At 39.9% G+C, this 19,224-nt stretch overlaps 3 protein-coding genes across 9 annotated transcripts; 1 reads left to right on the top strand and 2 right to left on the bottom strand.

The window, feature by feature from the left end:
- Window positions 1-895: 895 nt before the first annotated feature.
- On the bottom strand, window positions 896-14,986 carry Schip1 (Schwannomin interacting protein 1). 6 transcript variants are annotated; one of them, XM_070664587.1, is made up of 12 exons: window positions 14,312-14,986; window positions 12,302-12,373; window positions 11,293-11,582; window positions 10,983-11,078; window positions 9,787-10,127; window positions 8,942-9,319; window positions 8,085-8,607; window positions 6,349-6,446; window positions 3,119-3,230; window positions 2,684-3,045; window positions 2,321-2,532; window positions 896-2,244 (listed from the first exon to the last, which is right to left on the bottom strand). In XM_070664587.1, the coding sequence occupies exons 2-12, from the start codon at window positions 12,355-12,357 to the stop codon at window positions 2,088-2,090; spliced, it is 2,625 nt and encodes an 874-aa protein (XP_070520688.1). In that variant the 5' UTR covers window positions 12,358-12,373; window positions 14,312-14,986; the 3' UTR covers window positions 896-2,087. The 6 variants fall into 6 exon arrangements, with proteins under 6 accessions (XP_070520688.1, XP_070520689.1, XP_070520686.1 ...); XM_070664588.1 differs by lacking the exon at window positions 14,312-14,986 and adding an exon at window positions 12,673-12,742; XM_070664585.1 differs by lacking the exon at window positions 14,312-14,986 and having other exon boundaries at window positions 12,302-12,665.
- Window positions 14,987-15,074: 88 nt separating this feature from the next.
- Window positions 15,075-16,984, bottom strand: LOC139107206 (growth hormone-inducible transmembrane protein). Its single transcript, XM_070664622.1, has 5 exons — window positions 16,849-16,984; window positions 16,449-16,685; window positions 16,192-16,303; window positions 15,482-16,096; window positions 15,075-15,318 (listed from the first exon to the last, which is right to left on the bottom strand). The coding sequence occupies exons 2-5, from the start codon at window positions 16,645-16,647 to the stop codon at window positions 15,234-15,236; spliced, it is 1,011 nt and encodes a 336-aa protein (XP_070520723.1). The 5' UTR covers window positions 16,648-16,685; window positions 16,849-16,984; the 3' UTR covers window positions 15,075-15,233.
- A 9-nt stretch (window positions 16,985-16,993) lies between these two features.
- LOC139107214 (probable maleylacetoacetate isomerase 2) lies at window positions 16,994-19,102 on the top strand. 2 transcript variants are annotated; one of them, XM_070664634.1, is made up of 6 exons: window positions 16,994-17,125; window positions 17,211-17,484; window positions 17,869-17,920; window positions 18,006-18,154; window positions 18,240-18,444; window positions 18,618-19,102. In XM_070664634.1, the coding sequence occupies exons 2-6, from the start codon at window positions 17,467-17,469 to the stop codon at window positions 18,848-18,850; spliced, it is 657 nt and encodes a 218-aa protein (XP_070520735.1). In that variant the 5' UTR covers window positions 16,994-17,125; window positions 17,211-17,466; the 3' UTR covers window positions 18,851-19,102. The 2 variants fall into 2 exon arrangements, with proteins under 2 accessions (XP_070520735.1, XP_070520736.1); XM_070664635.1 differs by lacking the exon at window positions 16,994-17,125 and having other exon boundaries at window positions 17,203-17,484.
- The last annotated feature ends 122 nt before the right edge of the window (window positions 19,103-19,224 follow it).

Below are 19,224 nucleotides of genomic sequence, written 5' to 3'. Positions count from 1 at the left end.
CCTTTATGATTATACTGTCAATCTTAAAATGCAGTATTATCGTGATTGAGAATAACTTCTAAGGAAATGCCTTCAACACATGGTAAGAATTATATTTGTTTTTTATTTTAAAATATATTTCATTTATTACTTACACATATTATTGATGTCTGACCATTTGATTATTGGGACGTTGACTTGTATTACTTGAAGTTTTTTTGATGAAATAAAGGTGCTTTGTAATTTTCTAGCACATATTAGGTTATCTTAACTGTTTGTTTAAAAAAAAAAGCAAGCAGATTAATTTAATAACTTTTTTGCTATATTTTACTTTATTTTATTTTTAATTTGTTGCAATTTAACTTATTTTGCATTATTTTAATTGATTATATTTTTATTATGCCGTATTTTATCTTATTCAACTTTATTTTATTTTATTAAAAAATGTCTGATTTATCGTTCTTCACCCCGGGCTGTTACGACGTCGAATCGTCCGAAATCGTCGAAAAAGTATCAGGAAGCATTAGGATCATAGGAGGAGTAAGTTGGTGGCACGGAGAGAGTCATTTACCGCCCATTCTTGGTTGGTATTGACCAATCAAAAAATAGAAATTTAAAATATGAAATATTAATGAAATAAAATTAAATAAGATAAAATACGGCATAATAAAAATATAATAAGTTAAAATAATGCAAAATAAGTTGAATTGCAACAAATTAAAAATAAAATAAAGTAACATATGTCAAAAAAAGTTATTAAATTACTCTGCTTGCTTTTTTTTTAAACCAACAGTTAAGATAACTTAATATGTGCTAGAAAATTGTTAATGTACTTTTTAATAAACTAATCTCCTTAAAATAAAATTAAATCTTAACTAAGAGAGCTGAGGATTTAAAGAATAATGCCAGTTGCAGGTTAGATTCATTGAAATTTATTTTGGCTACATTCGAAGTCCTGCGTGTGAATGAGATCGCGTGAGACCAGCATGCAAAAACAATAAAACACGATGCAAGAACCGAATAATCCATGACGATCGATTTCAACTTTCGAAAATGTTTTCGTAACATTACGTACGAATATGTTTCCTGAATAATACGCTCGATCAAATATCTCTATTCGATTACGTTTTCATAAATTGCTCTATGTATGGACTAATCGCTTTTTGCATATTAGATGATCTATTTGGATATGTAACATGTTTTTCGTTTTCCACGGTCATTGCACTTTCTTCGCTTTCGTTAGCATTCGGTACCTTTTCGCTTTCCCTCGCGCACATTGTGTCATTTAAGAAAGTATGCATGTTGACTTTCTTCATCATTTGCGATAGATAAAAACTGGTTTATCGTTTTGCCGATATCTCGTGCGGCCAAGTCGTGGCGACGAATTTATGCACGTAGGATCTATTTAATCAACTTATTGCTTCTATTGGTGGATCTAGAGATCTACCGAAGCAAGGATATACACACTCGAGTATTTATGGAATCGTTGAATTAATAAATTCTACAGATAGATTTGTAAGTTACGGAAACTTTTGTCGTTCACAAATCGTCTCCGCATAAATAAATTAAACACAATCTTACGAAATGTTACCGTCACATTAACGCACGCGTGAATGACTTACATTGGACGACCAGAACAAAGCACTTTTTAAATAACAAGTATAATTCTAATACGGCAATAATATAAACCTTCGGTATATGTACAATAAAGAGAAAATCCGTTCTCGTGAATAATGCGTTAATGACACGCTATTATTTAAAGGCGAATAATCGATACACTCGTAGACACATGCATGCATGTCGTGGGACGTAATCAGAGCTTAGGGGCTGAAAGCGAGTACAGGGGAAATAGATAAAAGGAGATGGAGAATCTCAATGTGAGGGTACGTAGAATTGTTGCTTTGCACTCACTTGCACGGTATGCACGTACATAAAATTCTATTTCCACGGTAACGACGAAGCTGTAAAAACTCTTTGGAAAATCAGAGATAATATACTTGCTGTTCTCCTTATGCTGGAGAACGGTGGGAACGTCCCTAAAATCTGTGGCACTCCTTTTCGCTCGGAGTTTAATTTTCGACGAGACTACGCAGTCTCGTGACGAAGGATTATTTTCTTACGAGGGCAACCAGGCCGCGATTCAAATGCGTCAATTTTGGTTTCATCGACAGCTTCGTCGAAGCTGCGGAGGATTGCTGATGATTCCGATTTGCAGTTTGCTGCACGTTTTGTTGCTTCTTCTTTAATGATTCTTGCTTAGCACCTCTGTATAAGAAAATTGTTTATGTTTTAGTTCGTTTATTACATAAATCGCATAGCCAGGATATTAAATTTTACTTACAAATAACGAGTGAGATCTTCTACATCGACGAGCATCGAATCTTGCTCCATATGCAAATCATCTCTCCTTAATAATCCTTCAACGAGCGCTTCGTTTAATGCAGCAATCCTTGCGTGCAAGTCGTTTGCTACCACTTGCAGCTGTGCGACATTTAATTCCGTAAGAAGAACACGAGATAGCCTACGTCTGTCTTCTCCTAATTGTACACCGACCTAAAAATAGAAAATTAAAAAATGTATTTCTGTATAAAAAAAAAAAGTAAACGTTTTAAAGATTTTATTGTTTTTCAGGGATGCTGATAAAATTATTAGTGATTTTATCGAATAACAAAATAATGGATTAATAAATTAGAGATTCACTAACTTTTTCCAAACTGCATCGCACCATCTCAGTGATGGGACTCTGTTTCAACCTCTGCCTCTCCACTTCCATTTGCATGTGTGCCATTTCCTTGGCTTGTGCCAGAGCCATTCGTGCTTCGGTCTGCAGTCTGGCTTGCCGCGCGAAGAAATCAGCCTCATCGACCGGCGGTGTTGAATTAGCGCCCGTATCAAGTCTTAGAGACGGAAGACTCAACATCTGTGGTCTCGTTGGTGCCTGCTTTCCACCGAGTTGTTTCGAACCGAGAGACGTAGGCGTGGATCCGGAAAACGAATCATTTTCTGAACCAGGGGATTCAGTGTCCGATGATGTTTCATTCATGAAGCAGATCTGGAGGTTCATTCCTGTGGAGAACCAATTTTATTATTTGTTTTACGTGATATTATAAATAAAGTGAAAATAAGATCTTGTACAAACCGCTTTGAAGACGCGACTGGAGACTCGGTTTTCGTCCACGTTCGGCGCGCAAATCTTCAGCGTCAGGTCCCATCGCAAGTCTTCTCCTGATCTCCTCGCGATCGTTTCGTCGCTGCAAAAAACCAAGTTACGTTAGTTTTACACATTTATATGTAGATACCGATTCCAACTACGATAATAGTTAAACGCTATACATAATTGTTAAGTATATCGATAATGTGTACAATTTAAAAGTCGAAGGACGCAAGTACACGTGTTTGCACTTAAATACTAGTTTGAGAACTTTAGTTTTTAAAAAAATATGAGTCGAGATAAAAATCAGACAATATCATATAATATTAAAAATAAATTTAGATATCTCGTGACGTTTGATACATATTGGTGCTTTCGCTAAACTTTCTCACACGGTCCTTTAATACATTTGTCGAACTAATTCACACCTGTAGATCAAATTCGCCTCGCACAAGCCTGTCGAATCGCGTAATCAAATCTTCTCTTTCGCAGTCAGGCCTCTCTAAATTCTCTTCCTTTGTTTCATTCGCTTCTTCAGTTTCGACAATCGGTTCTGTGGATTTATCCATTTCCATGGTAGTTTTCCTTTCATCATCTTGACGCCACTTTCACAAATTAATACCTGTTACTTTCATGAAACGCGTGACATTGCTTTATTTTTTTTTTTCTTTTTTTTTTGCGAAAGGCGATAGACTTCCGTAAATTTAAATATAAATCGAATACGTGTTATAATAATCGGGAAACTGTTCAAGCAAATTTCTCAAAAGTTGTGAAATGCTACGTAAATCGATGTAACTTTTTACGTTTCGCAGATAAAACAATGTAAGATAATTGTAGAAGAACTTGCTTCTGCGCTAATAAAATTTGCTTCTTTATTAGCCCCGCGATTTCCGTGACCCACTTTCACGGCTTCGTCGGTCCGGAACCGTATCAAATAGTAATCAGGTTCGCCGAACCTTTCTGTTTCAGTAACAACGTAGACAGGAGTTTTGAATTGGTAAATTTGACATATGCGAGCCCGACAACCCAAATGCAATACCGCGGCCGCTCTTTGCACAAGTCGCATGCACACGGAACAAGCAAGCGATTGAGAAACGTAATGATTCCTTACATCTTGCAATTAAATTCAGACGTCTTATTATATTTTAAATTTTCCGAGATATAATGCCAATATTATTAAATTGTTCCGGCATGTAAAAAATATTTTTTAAACCGTAATTGACGCAACAAAACTCTTTTAAAGAACCGAAACTCTTAGGAGTGCTAGCGCGCTATCGCCCTTCGCTCTTCGCAACCCTTACACAATCCAAATCGTCGTCGTAAGTAAATGTGTAGAGATCCGCGACGAATCTCGAGTCTTTCTTGTAATGCTTCCGCGACTTGTTGCTGCTACCCATGATCGAGCACCGCCTTATTTCCGTAGGCCAGATCTTGCTTGAAAATTTCGATCCGCGTCTCTCTCAAAGACTATTATTTCATCCCTCTTAAGAAGCTCATCGTGCCGCTCTTCCTCTTCCGTTTACTTCGCCGATGAGTCTTCTTTCTTCCTATGCTGCCGCGAATAGAACTGTAATTTAGAAAAATAATCACTGATCGGATTTAATCGAGACCAAAACTGTCGAGCAAATCCGACGCCGAGGAACGTGCGACTTTGAACGCGCGTGTAACGAAGGCGAACCGAAACTGCAAGGCGAATCGAGAGAGATCCTTCGTTAAGGTTTGCTAGCCGCGGAGGAAGTGTTCAGCGGCGATGGTAGCGGTGGTGGTGGCGGCGATAGAGGTGGTCCCACGTATTCGTGCCTAGAAAGACTTCTCCGGGGATTCTTGGTGAAAGTGCCGGACAAGAGCGTGCGTTTGTCGGCCGTAGCTTCCGAGTTCCGGAAAATGGTTGTAGATTCGTATCCACTGCTCCGCATAACGCTTACGACAGTTCTCAGAACAAGCGGGACGCCGAGATGCATTCTCGCATTCAATGCGCTTCCGTTCAAAAGTAAAACTTTCAAACGTATAACATAAAAGGCGATGACGCAATATGTCGGTCTCGCAATTGATTGCATTTCGTTTTATACGCTGCGCGCGATACAGAAGCTATTTTGTAATAAATAAATATTATCCGGAGCTTATTGAAAACTTTTTATTCCACCTGGAAAGGGAATATCGTACGTAAAAGTACTTTAAACTTAATGCACTATGCAAAGTACATCGTCAGCCGCGTCGGCTGTAACAAAAGATCGTTAAATCATCTTCGGGGTGTCCTGCGTAAAATGTTTCAGTTGACTGATCATGCGTTACTTCTGTACCGTACGCGGTTCAGTATTCGGAGCACGATGCTTAATAATTTCCTCGATTTAGAAAAAAAGTCAGGAGCTATCATCGTTGAAAACAAGACAATGGAAAGTGCCTACGCACTGTAGGCGAAGGAATCGCACATTTTTCTCGTATTAATCGTAAAATAAGTACGCGTATTTAAACGAGCGATTTGTTTGTTATATTTTATCGTTGTACGCATTCACTGGAAGCCATCGAGTTTATCAAAGTTTATCAGTTGTGCGAAATAAATGATCACTCGACGTTAAATAATCAGACTTCTGTCTTTCAAACGTTGTCTTTAGTCAATTAGCTTTCTCGACAATTTTTGTAGATCAAAGTTTCACCAAAGCGGCCTTTAAAAAATATTTTAACTCTTGAATCTTTCCTTTCTCATTACGTGGGTCTGCTCAAAGTTCCCATAAATCAATCATATCAAATGTACAATATATGGCGTCCGCCTACTCGCAGATATTTATGTAAAACGTATTCGACTCTTCGGTAATTGCCGGATACATTCAAGAGTCCGCAATACCCAGACGAGATATTGAGATACGAAGACGTGTGTGAATGAACACGAGATTCATTTCATTGACCCGAGAGTTCTGGTTAATTTAAGAACTCCATTGTATAAGAAAAGAAATATTGGAAATCAATAGAATTACGTATCAAGGAGTAAATTAGTGGATAAATAAAATATTACAATTTTTTTTATAATATTATCTAAAAATGTATGATATGTAATGATTAAAAATAATTTTAGTTATATGTATAACACGTAAGGAGAAAGAAGTGATTTGGTATTCGTTTGAATTTGAAATATGAATTCATAATCGTGTTACAATTTTCAAGTGCCGTATAAAAAAAAATAATTGTTAATTAAAATGTGAGAAAGAATGTTGATTACTCACCCGACGTTCCTCCTCACGTGCAGCTCTGAGATGTGACTCAATCGCGTCTAGATCAATTTTTGGCATCGCTGTTTCGATATTGTAAACGTCGAAGCCACCTTTAAACAAATGTAAGAAGATGTTAAAAGTAATTATTTAAAAAGAATGACATTAATAGATTTATGTGAAAACATACTTGTAGTAATTACAAAATCGCAATCGTTGATAATGCAAGAGTAATTATGTTTTCAATTACTAAAATGCGAGTCAGTTAATTACCTGACTCGTCGTAGAACAGGCTATAAAAGGTATTGCTTCACGCCAAGCGAGAGTCAACGTCGGCTGTTGAGTCGAGGGATTTGAGGTTTAATTTAATTTTAATAATTAATTAATGTGTCCAGGCAAAGACGGTCTTCGCGATTTCCGAGATCGAGGACCTGATGGAAGTATCGTCTTTGTCTAGACATACCAATTAAATATTACAATTAAATCGAACGTGAGTAACGAATAGATTGGCGCGGGGGTCGGGGGAAGGCGGGGGAGCGAGGTGAGAGCGAGCGCGAGCATACGTGCCGCGCGCTAGGTATATTCCCCCACCACTCCCACTCTCGCTCTGTCCTTCACTAGCGGTCGCGCAATACACACGTACGTACTACGCGCTCACGGCAACCGCGTGCTCGTGCCGAAATTAATACGTATTTCCGTTTAACGAATACCGTCCGACACAAGAACTATCTTCTCGTCTTTATTATCCGTGTGAGGAGATTACGCGAGCACGTAATTAGAAGAGCACGTGCGATTCTCCGTGCGAGGAGAGCACGTGTCGCCGCCGGTTCGTCGGTCGTTTTCGGGAGTGCCGCTAATTATCGCGCGTTTTTTCTTACGATTATTTTTTTACGGGAGTGCGTTCGCGAGTTTCCAGTGCCGCGGAAGGATGGCTCGTCACGTCCCATCCGAGAGGATGAGCAGGCCCACCAGGAGGCATCCTGCATCGGCGGAGCAACTTTTAGGTAAGCATTAATTTATCTAATAGAATCTTTATTAAAAGAAGACCTTTGCTTTTTTTTTTATGAATTTTTTGAAACTAATATACTTGTCTACAATAATATATTTTATTTTATGTTACAGACACCGGCCGAATTCAACAACTCCGCTGTATGCAGATTGGGTAAGCCTGTAACCTGTCTTCTTTTTCAGGATTTTCTTTTTTCAGCAGTGCGAAAAAATAACGCGCGATATAGTGTTCAGTAAATTTCGCGACAGTAGAATCACGGTCGGGATGATTCGCGAGTGACTTGTGCGCGGAAGGAGGACTCGTCACGACGTCCAAACTGAGAGGAGGAGCAGGCCCGGGGGGCATCCTGCATCGGCGGAGCAACTTTTAGGTAAGCATAAATCTTTTAAAATTAAATCTTTATTAAAAAAAAAAATTGTTACGTTTTTTTTTCTTAATCTTATTAATTTACTGGCACGTCTACATTAATATTTTCCTTTTTATGTTACAGTCACCGGCAGAACTCTACGACTCCGCTGAAGCAGTTTGGTGAGTCTCATAATTTTTTTTTATTTCGTAGTTTATAACTGTCTTTTAAAAAATAGCGGGCGCTTGGTTTCTTTTAGTGTTCATTAAAAAGAGTATAACTTAATCATAAAAATGTTCATAAAAATTGTAGAAAAATGTACTGATAACGTATTTCGTTCTTCGAGAATTTCTGTTATACATTTTTCAAAATAGTAGAATAAAGAGAAAAACTTACCAGATCCATTATCGACGTCAACTCTGCGTTTGTCGGAGCGCCTTTGAGAATTAGAGTTTCGCGTTTGTTGTTGCTGCTGCTGCTGGCGGCGTTTAGCTTGGTTTTTGGCCATTTTTTCCTTCTTCCGGGCATCGGCGCTGGACGCCTCCGGAAGTTCACGATCCAACAATTTGTTAGTGTCCACGTGGTCCTTGGCGATCGAGGACGGTCGTAGTTGACGTATATTCTCAATCGACTCCATCGCGACCACGTCCGGTACCGATTGCGCGTATTTTTCGAGATCGACGCCGATATCACGGCCGATGCTCGACAGCAGATCGATTTCCTCCAGCTTCGTGTAGGTTGATCGCTCCTCGGCGAAGTCCTCGGAGTAGTCGCTGTTGCTTTCCGACTCGTCGTCGGCCGAGCCGCCCGTCGACGTCGTCGTCACCGGCTGACGGTTGCCTATTTTGGACCGATCTGGGTGAGGCAGCTCCTTTGCCTCGCGTATTAAATCGATGTGCTCCACTGCGACGTCCTCCGTCTGTGCGCCCACACCGAAATCATTTTCACGTTTAATCGACCGTACATGAAAGCGTCACAAGTCAAACAGGCGCGATACGCTCAATAACAGGAAGTAGAATTAGTCGCGGCAGTAATTGTTATGCAAATCAATAATGTCATACTAACGTTAATGAGATCTCGAACAGAGAAACAATAAGAATAATTAAATAACTATTTAAAAAATAACTTTAATTTATCTTAAATTTGTTAAGGTTGTTATTTCGTAACAATTACATTAAAAAAATAGAAAAAAAAGAAAAAAAAAAAGTTTAAATGCCGTAATTAAATTTAAACAAACTATTTGAGAGGATCACCTTAAGGCTCACCTCGCCGATCTCGCTGGTCTTTCCAGAGTCCAAGATCTCCTCAATTTCGGGAAATTGCAAACTTTCGTTTACGCTGGTGGTTAATTCTACCAGTTCAACTTCCACGGGCACCTCCTTTTCACGTTTATCTTCCAAAATTATTTGCGACAATTCAGGGGTATGTTGATTCACTTGGTTAGCCAGACCTTCCTCTCTCTCATCTAGAAGTGTTAGATGGGTTTCCGCTTCAACGACGTTGTTGACGACAATTTCCTCCGGTTCCGACGTAAGTGTCTTCTTCTCGGACTTCGAGACTTCCACGCTCTTCACGTAGTTGATACACTTTTCCGACGGCGGCACCACAGCCTCGTACAAAGAGGTCACAGTCTGGAATATGAAAGAGCAGTGATAATGCCCGAGAGGCAGCACGCTTGTAGGAGGATGCCCGATTATTTTTACGCGTTGATAACTCGCGCCGACTGTCGCTCGGCTTTCAGTGACAGGTTTAACTTATTCATTCCGAAACGAATACACATTGCTACGGCATGACTCGCGCAAGCCAAATTGGTCGAATTTTTTTATCAATAATGAGTGTCAACGTTAGAGAAGCAATTAGATTTTTTTTTTTTTCAATTAATAGAAACAGATAAAATTAAATATTTACTGACGATCCAATGTGCAAATGTTTGAAAACGAAACGTACGCTTCGGATGAACAAAATTTAATCGCAGATACACGTTTTCGTTAGCCGTTAAAAAGAATTTTTTAACTTTCACGTTTATAACACCATCGATCATCCTTGTGATCTTTCACGCAACAAGTATGGTAATACTTGTACAAACAACAAGTATTACCTGTATATTGAACTTTGGCTTCTCGTAAAAAATCTTGCGGTCATTACGCTGGCCGCAGAGATGATTGATGTCGTCGATATTGTTGTTGTACTCGTTATCGTCGTTTTCCGGCAACGGAGCTGTCTCGGCGTGTTGAAATGGTGGATAATCGGAACAGCTATCGTGCTCGTCCTCGGTTAGGTCGGTGTCCGACAGTAGGGAAGGCGCCAGGTGCTGGAAGCCAGGGTAGTTAGGGTTGACTATGCCGCGGCAACCCGTTGGCAAGTTTCCTTCCTCGGACCAGTCGGACCACTCGGATGGCGTCAGCTCGCGCGATGAGTTCTCGTGCGGAGAATTACGTCCTGTAACATTCCACAGTTGCGTTTGTCTCAGCTTTGACCGAATAATTGAGCGTTATAATCCGTGACTCATCGTCATCGCGTCGCGCTGGTCAACTTGCGGGACCATTGGTCATTTCTCGCAACCCAAACGTGACGATCCATACAATAAGACTCGTTATGCGCGCAGTTGCGACATAGCTTAAGTTCTAAATTATTATAACATTAATTCGGTTAATTATCGTTTGAAAATGCTTCGATTTTTGTTTCTTTCCCTCGAATATATTTCTCAAGTCGTAGAGTATAATATATTTAATATCTTTGATCAATAAAACCGTAATTATCGCGCGTTACAAGATAATTATCAAAAAAAGGGCGCGACATGGCCGAGCAAATGATTTTCATTGAACTAAAAATCTCTTGCGCTTTACGGGTAGTAGTTAATGTCAAGGATGTGTTATTAATGGCAGCCAATAGAAAATATCGAAGTTCGTCACACGTCGCTTGTCGCGCTTCTGCAACGAAACCTTCAGCCATCATTGTCTTCCAATAAAATCCCAGAGCATACTGGAAAAAGCGTTATTTAAAAGTAGACCAATCAATTCCTCAATAAAAGCAATAGTGGTAAACGGAATTAAAAAATCCAATGATTCGCGTGTGCCCGTTTATTATTCGATCTAGATATCTTTAAAAAAAAAAAAACCGTATATGCGACAAATATCAGCGTTTTACCGTATCACCTATCTCAGATTATTTTTTATCACATTGAATATTCCTTTACGGATTGCAGCGTAATTCAATCGCATTGAGAAGGCCTTTTATCTCTTTCCAACACGATTAAATTCTTCGTGAAACAATTGGAGAACGAAGGGAGCTCACCTTCGTAATCGGTGAGGCTCTCGACGGAGCTGCTGCTCTGTATCCTCAGCTCGGTTAGATTGTTGTTTACGTTGGCAGATTGTTCTTCGACCGTGCCTAACAACACAGGTCTTTTACTTATAAATCGTCATCTTTTCCTCGCTTTTCTAAATTCTTTTCTTCACAGCATAATTTCGATTCAGTATTCATAAGCAAAACAGAAAGGAAGAAAGAGAGAGAAAGAGGTTGCGCATTGTGTTGAAATGCATTTAAAGAGAATAATCGGCTCTTTAAATTGACATTCCCCTTCGCGCTCACAAAATGCGCTTACCTTCGTAATTAGCGAGACTCTCGGCGGAGCTGTTCCTTTGTATTCTCGGCTCGGTGAGATTATTGTTGACGTTGACGGATCGCTGTTGTGTCGACGGGCTGCTTTGCTGCACGTTGTCGCGTGCGATCGCTAAAGAGGACCACGTGGTGGTATCTTCGGCCAGCCGGAAGTCCGACGATTCGTCGTCGTTCGGATACCCCGGCGGGGAGTTAGCGGCCGGCTCCTGGCTCGCGTTCTCGTTGCGATTACCGATCTCGACGCTCCGGCTCGGGCTGTGCCTGCGGAGCTGGCTGCAAGGAGAGAGTAAGAAATGAGTCCAGGTGGATCGATACTAACGTCGGGTATACCGTTCGGGCTCGCAGATGCCGAGGCGGCATAGGCGGCAGCACGCCTACGGCCGTCTTCGAGACGGATCAGATGTTTATATTTAGCGTAACTTATGACAAGGAAATCATCAGGATACCTGACTTAGCAGAGATTGACTGACATTCGTAGTATGATCGGCGTAAAACAGCACGGTCCGTGAAAACTTATGTATATATCGCGTACATTAAATTGCCTGGCTCTAGATGAAACGTGTGAATAACAAAAAAATTAATTTTTAAATCAAGAAATAATTATCTAAATTCGTAAAAAAAAAATTTATTCTTTTATCTAATTCTAAGCATAGCGCATTGTAAAAGAAAGCGGTAGACGTGCAATTTTTTAATAACTAAAAGTCCTTACGGTAAAAGAGCATGTCGATAGCGGAAGTCGTTCAGAATGCCTTACGCTATAGAACAATTCTGATGTAACGGCTACAAAGCCGGCACTTCAGAAGCATATTACGTAATAACATGGGTCATAAAGCGATGGTTTTTCCCACCCGCGAGAATCGCAGTTTCGTTTCTCGGCGATTTGATACGAGGTATTATTATTCCCGTGTAGCAACGCGTGGCCACCGGTCCGGCGATTAATTCCTCCCCCGAGCGGTTTGTCCGAAGCTCCGTCCTGCCCCGAGGATACTTACTTGTTGTTCAGTCCACTGGGATGCAGCGGTACCGAGACAGACTCCCTGAGCCGCATGTCGATTGATCCTCGTCTGAAAAAGAATACGTGAGGCTGGCTTAATTCCATCGTCCTCTCAGACGGGGCCGGGCAAACGGACAGAGGGAGAAGGAGGCAAATTTCGCGCGCGCACTTCGACGCCGATCGCCGGCCGCCCCTCGCGAGCGTAAGAGAGACGGAGCAAGGGAAACCGCGCTGAGAATCGGATTTTCCACGCAAGGGACATCCGAGAAGGCTGCCAATCGAGCGGAGTCGCGAATCGATCGCACGACACGCGCTTAAACTCTCACCAGCCCCTTCGACAAGGGCTCGCCGAGGAAAAAAGGGACTCACCGTCTGCCATGTTGTCGCCGCGCGCAAGTGCTTACGTTCAGCCCCACGGTTTATCGACTCGCGCGACGACCGAACACCCCCTCTCCCCCCTTCCGCCGTCCCGCCCTGCCGTCCACCCGCCACCGTCGACAGGTTCGCCAACTCCCCCCCGCACGCTTCTGCTCAGAAACGGCTGGCATGCTGAGCGTTAATCGTCGGTCTAGTTAAGTTTGTTCGATATGCTTTGTAATAAATGTTTACGCACGTTATGAACGCTGAATTTTGCATTGCATTGCTGAGATTTTTGCGCGATCGACTGGGATTTTCTCAAAAAAAAAATATTTCTTTTTATATTCCCAGATTTAATTAATTTTTTTTTTATTCTTAATTTCGAATACCGCCTTTCTACAACTAGAACGACACTGTCGTTTGCGTATAACGTTATCTTCGTCCCGCACGTGTGCGATAATCCTTAGGTAGCCCCGAGGCTGCTAGTCTTCTTAATCGCTTTCATCTCGCTTTCCGATATTCCACCAAGTATTTATTCACACACGTGAAATAAAAAAATCGTACCACGCGCGATTCCATAAAGAAATTTCGCAGCGTTCTATTTTTCATATAAAAGCCGAACGCAAACAATTATTTAATTATTATTCTCTCGAAAAAATTTATCTTGGATCTACTTCGAGCTTCCTCGAAACCTTCGCTGCTTCTTTTTTTTAGATAATTCGGAACAAAGATTAAGCTCTAATTTAATTCGTAAATTTTCTTTTAATTTAGAACAACTATTTTTTTCTTTCTTGAATTAAAAGAAAAGAAATCTTAATTCGTTAGGTGGAGTTTATTTCCGAATTATATGAATAGTTGATTCGCTTCCAGCCTCGATTGATCTCGTCGGCGATGCGTTTCACTTGACGTAAGCGGCAGTCACGCGTCGATCGATCGATCCGCGTCGCGACGCGCGTCGTAACGACGCTGTTCCTTTCGTTCAGAACGAAAGGGCGCCGGCGACGCGTGCTTTGTCGCGAATTTTGCATGCGCGTTTTCGCTCACCGTTAAGATGCATCACGTCGCGCATGCATCACCGCGCTCCGTTCCGTTTCGAGGCCCCCGCCTCGTCGAGGAACGTACATGTTAAAATTCGATCGACTTTTGTACACGAGAGAGGGATAAAAACTAAATAAAAAATAATTTTAGCAAAAACCGAGGAAAAGAACACGGAAAAAAAATTCACAGATAAAGAAAAAGGATTCCGACCGAAAGAGAAAAATCAGAAAAACCAATATTTCCCTCTGATATCTGCATTTTTCATTACACACGTTAATAATTTAGAGATAACGCTGATTTATCTATAGAACATTTTCCTTCCCAAAAAATACGTTAGTTTTCTATTAAAAAAAAAATATATATATATATTTATATATAAAATAAAATAATGTATTTAATAAAAGATGACTCGTTGGTTTTTCGATCAATTTACTAGATGATATTCATGAGAATTTATCTAGGATGAACGAGAGAACTTTCCGCGAATAAAGACCTTCTCGTCAAATTTTATCGAATTTTCGTTAGATAGATAGGCGCGGCGCACGTGCTAAAGTATTATCAGTGCGATCACTTGGAACAATTGGAAATTAAGTATGTCGTTCGGCTTACTCACACTTTAGGGTCGATGAATTCAGCAGCAGCTTTCCTCCCGCAAAAAAGCTCTCTTCGATGTTCTTCGAACGTCGATTAACAGGTCCCTTAGCAGAAATGCCACTAAGTTTTGCTAAATTTACAGCATTCGGAGTAGACGCTAGCGACTTAGCTCATAGTAATACAAAAGGAAGCGCAACAACGGGTCCCCGTGCGCGAACGGAGACGAGACTGAGGCCACGGTGTCAGCGTTCAATGTTTCTCTCCTTTTCTCCTTCTCTCCCGTTCATTCTGCGATCACCGCTCTCTCGTTTCAACCAGAATCCTCGCCTCCGCCCTGCTTCTCACCCTCGCCGTCGTGCATCAGTTTTACCCCTCGCGACAGGAGATAGACGCACGCGCAAACCTGTCCTCGCCGCAAGGGTTGCCGACTCGATTTGTCCTCCCCTCCTTTCGACGCGATTTCACCCCTATGAGAAAGCGAGAGGCCACTCAAATTATCGACCCGATGGTCGATCTTGATTCGGGACCCTGGGAGTCGATGGCCGGCACTTTGTCGCGCCTATCATAATTTTACCTTCCAACAAAAAAGAAAAAAATATTGAAGAAACATGTCTAAGCATTCTAACAAAAATCAACTTCATATATATATACATTTTTTTTTAATATTAAAATAATACCTAAACTTAATTACAAAGTCGCTTGGGAATATTATAATGCGTGAGATAAAAAAATTTTTATTTACGATTTAAAACTAATATGCACGAATGTGCAATAAAGAAACGTTTAGATTTATTTTCTTTAATTTAAGACTTTATACTGTACAATTTATTTTTATTTAATCAAATTATAACTAACTTGAAGGAGGTCTTCAATACATATGTAATTTATGAATTACATTACATCCAATGTTACTTTGTTAGTATCACGTTATTTGCATTTTTTTATTTGCGTCTATTGCCACCACCAGCCATCATGGTCAGGACTCGTATAAAGATGTTCAATGTATCCAGGTAAATCGAAATTGCGCTACAAGAATAAAAACATCATTAGAATCTTATGCAACATATAAGATAATTTTTTTAATGTAATAAATATTTAGTGATACCACGCTTTTATATTTCGTAGATTATCTCCTTTTGTTTAACAATCAATTCATAATTATTTTATCCTTCTCTCTTTGATTACTTACTTGTTAATCGGATCGTATGGCCTATCGATATTGTACATCGGATAAATTTCCGCTTGTTTGATGATTTTCTGCGTGTCGTAAAGTAGGAAGCCAGAGAACAATAAAAGACCACCGTAAAGTGCTATGGAATATAATCCGGATCCAAGAACGGTCGTAGGCGGAAGAAACATAGAACCGATACTGCTGACAGCTACCACGCCAAGACCGATAGCCAGTGGGCCACCCATTGCCAGAAATTTATCGCTGGGTGCGCAAACGGCGACTGCTGACAAACCACCGACTATCCCAGCGGTATACCAAGCCGCTCGAAGAACCAACGGTCCACCTAGGAGAGTCAGAGGCGCCACGACTGCGCCTAAAATACCGGTGTGCACTAGCCAGGCTACATGTTTGCTGCTAAATCCTTCTTTATACGGTAGTCCCCTCACAACCATGCCACTGCCAATCATTGCTGCCATTGTTACACCTATGGCAATCCATCCCTGACGCATCATTAGATTCATCATAGCTGGAGATCGCAGGCACATAGCTGCGGATGCTGCACTAGCTGCAACGGACGCGCCAAAGTACGCATAGGTGGACTTTATTCTGTCTTTGACATATTGGGGCCATAAGCTGTACAAAGAAAAATTCCAAATTGTTTGTAAAAAGATAGGCAGTGTTTTATAATTAATTATGTAAAAATATTAAATTAGAAAAAAGCTGCTTACTGAGCGCGATCTATGGCGCCTGTTTGCGAAGAAAGACCTAATCCATAGTAACAAAGACCACCTAATCCAACCACTGCTCCTCCGGCAACCGCCGCTTTCCCAATATTGAATGCTGCAAAATATTAATCACATATCAAAATAATTTACGCAATTGTCATTTTTATTTCAGTAACTTTTTTTCTAATTAAATAATTATTAAATCTATCGAGGTATTGTATTTCTGTATGTATTTCTCGTATGTAAGAAAGAATATTTACCTGTTTCACCAGCTGGAGCCGCTGCTTGTTCGACCACGGTGGCTCTCCTCCTTGCGGATCTCGTGTAGGAACCGCGTCCATCGTTAACAAATAATCTCGTGATCTGGCCTTTGGACAATCGCGGCGTCGTCAGCACGACCGGAGCTCGGACGAGTGACGCCAATCCGGGTGAAACCCGGCAGAGCCTCGTCGCTAACATCCCGTTCTTTCAATTTCCTTCGAAGTTTCTAGATAGTTCTGTAAATCAAACAAACGTGTCAATGCGCCACGCGATCGTTTGTCATGTCGAATTTTGCGTTTACGTGAAGACGTCGCGGCGAAAATTTTGCAGATCCGAACGGACGGAAGGATCGATCGTCAGGGAAAGAAATATCGGTTGAAAAGTTTCATATTTACTCACATGATGCAACACGGATGTAATCCCAACGCGACTGTGCGTGACTGCTTCACGGCGTAGAACTTTGTAGAAATGACTGTCGCCGGTGTTCAGTGTGTTGCCAGATGTCGCCACGTACCGGTTGACTATAGAAAACCGGTCCACTTGCGTAGTATTGGTTGCACTGGTAGCGCTAATGGACTATTGTTTCGTAACGTTCATAGCGAAAACATTGAGAGATTTGGAAGCGTTTGAAAGCAGCAGCTGGACCGCACCAGAAATTGGCGCTAAATGTAACGCGGTGCGCGAGATCTTAATTTTTCTAACTTTTATACATTTAATGTAATACGTTGTTTGCGCTTACTAAAAGCAAAATTATATTTAAGATCTCGAGGTGATCGAAACCGACACGCGATGTCGATTTAGTCGATGGTGATGACGGTCCCGGAACAGTATTCGCAACGTGGATTCATTTACATCCAATGATGCACAAACAGAACAACGAAGTGGGGGAGAAGAAAGATGATTAGCACTCGAATTGAATGAGAAGGAGGAGATGTGACTTTATGGCATAACATTAGAGAGCTCGTCGCCAGTGTATTGAGTTTCCGATGCGTGAGCTCTGTTTACGAGAGATTAACGATGTCCGCGATAAGTAAAGTGAGTATTTTTATCGATTCTTAATCTCGCACAGTTTAATTTACTACATACTGATTGATTTTTTTTACTTCAAAATTTCAGGCAACAGGTGGGACCTGTTTGAAAATATACTTATCTTTTTTTAACTCATTGCCTCAGCTCATTTCTTTAATGTATTTATCTTAACATATGTTATTATTACCATTTCAGCTAGATAAAATTTATCTGATAGCTAGAGTTTACCAAGAAGTTGCAACAATCAGCCCTTAATCAAATATTTATTTATCTATAAACTTATTTGCTTACTTTTTATTGGTTGTTTTATAATTATTTTACATTTTATTTATTATACAATTTCTTATTTTATGTTACAATTTATTTTATTTTATTTTTCTTGTTTTACAGACAATACTTTACTCCTATTGGCGAAGTTCCTGCTCTTGGAGAGTAAGAATAGGTGAGTGAGATTAGAGTGAGGACTTAAATGTGTTTCTTTAATGTTAAAATATTTATTAATTTTAGTGTTTGATTTTTATTAATAGCACTGAATTTCAAAGAGGTATCATATGAAATAAGACCTATTGATATAGTGAAAGGCAATGGAGAACAACATTCTGATGAATTTTCTCAGATTAATCCAATGAAAAAAGTTCCTGCACTTCATATAGACAATCTTACTCTAATAGAGTCTGTTAGTAAATTTTATACTTCTATAGCTATTTATTATTGTGATTGTCTTTCAGAATTTATATTAATTAATTATTTTTATATTATAGATGAATATTTTGGAATATTTGGAGGAAACTAGACCGAATCCTCGATTGATGCCAACTGATCCTGTTAAGAGAGCTAGAGCGAGAGAGATTTGTGAAGTAATTGTTAGTGGCATACAACCGTTGCAAAATGTCAGTCTTCTGAAGCATATTGAAGACAAACGCAAACGAGAATGGCCGAAATATTGGATTACTAGAGGATTTACAGGTATTCCAGTGATAGGAAATACTAGGGTATAAAATAATAAAAAGGAAACTCGAAATTCTTTGAAATAAAAAACTGTATTTAACATTACGACAAACATGTAATTGTAGATGTACATATGAAATAACGACTTATGTATATATGACTGTACAAATATTGATAATATTTTTTTTCAGCCGTGGAGAAGTTGTTATCATCGAGCGCGGGCAAGTATTGCGTCGGCGACGAGATTACGTTGGCTGATTGTTGCTTGGTACCACAGATATATAATGCACGAAGGTTTAACGTTAATTTGGAGCCGTTTCCCACGATTCTGAAGGTAGACCATCATTTGGAAAATCATCCAGCTTTTACTGCAACTCATCCCCGTAATCAACCAGATTGTCCACCCGATATGAAGAACAAGTGAAGAACGACAGTCTTTTTCTTTAGCTTTTTACGTGAGTGAAAAGGATCGAAGGTGTGACATCAAGTGGTATAAAAATGTTTAAAAAACTTTGTTAAATCGAATCAAATTTATTATTAATATTTTTCCGCGATACAGGTCGATTCTTCTCGCTTGGCTTTGTCATGCGAGAGAAAATGTCAGTTTGGTTTTAATTACTTCATAAATTTTAATTATAATTATTTTTCTGCATAAAATAAACTTTTTTCTAAAACACTTCATAATTATGATCTTCGTGTAAAGATTGTTAATCGTAAAAGCTAATTCGCAGCAGTAGTTTTATTTATTAAATATATATAACAATTTTTTGGAACATGTGGATCTCTTCTGTGTATTAT

The sequence above is a fragment of the Cardiocondyla obscurior genome, linkage group LG12 (genome assembly GCF_019399895.1).
Source record: "Cardiocondyla obscurior isolate alpha-2009 linkage group LG12, Cobs3.1, whole genome shotgun sequence".
NCBI lineage: Eukaryota > Metazoa > Arthropoda > Insecta > Hymenoptera > Formicidae > Cardiocondyla > Cardiocondyla obscurior.
This window is presented reverse-complemented; position numbering and strand designations above follow the sequence as displayed.

Excerpts from the sequence above, each read along its gene's own strand:
- LOC139107206 (XM_070664622.1), bottom strand. The coding sequence starts at position 16,647 with ATGTTAGCGACGAGGCTCTGCCGGGTTTCACCCGGATTGGCGTCACTC. Across the intron at positions 16,304-16,448 it reads GGCTCCAGCTGGTGAAACAG|CATTCAATATTGGGAAAGCG; the intron begins GTAAATATTCTT and ends AATATTTTGCAG. Across the intron at positions 15,319-15,481 it reads CCATACGATCCGATTAACAA|CGCAATTTCGATTTACCTGG; the intron begins GTAAGTAATCAA and ends TTATTCTTGTAG.
- Schip1 (XM_070664585.1), bottom strand. The coding sequence starts at position 12,408 with ATGGAATTAAGCCAGCCTCACGTATTCTTTTTCAGACGAGGATCAATC. Across the intron at positions 11,583-12,301 it reads CCCAGTGGACTGAACAACAA|CCAGCTCCGCAGGCACAGCC; the intron begins GTAAGTATCCTC and ends CTCTCCTTGCAG. Across the intron at positions 6,447-8,084 it reads TGACGTCGATAATGGATCTG|GTGGCTTCGACGTTTACAAT; the intron begins GTAAGTTTTTCT and ends ATTTGTTTAAAG.
- LOC139107214 (XM_070664634.1), top strand. Across the intron at positions 17,921-18,005 it reads CTCTTGGAGAGTAAGAATAG|CACTGAATTTCAAAGAGGTA; the intron begins GTGAGTGAGATT and ends TTTTATTAATAG. Across the intron at positions 18,445-18,617 it reads GATTACTAGAGGATTTACAG|CCGTGGAGAAGTTGTTATCA; the intron begins GTATTCCAGTGA and ends ATTTTTTTTCAG.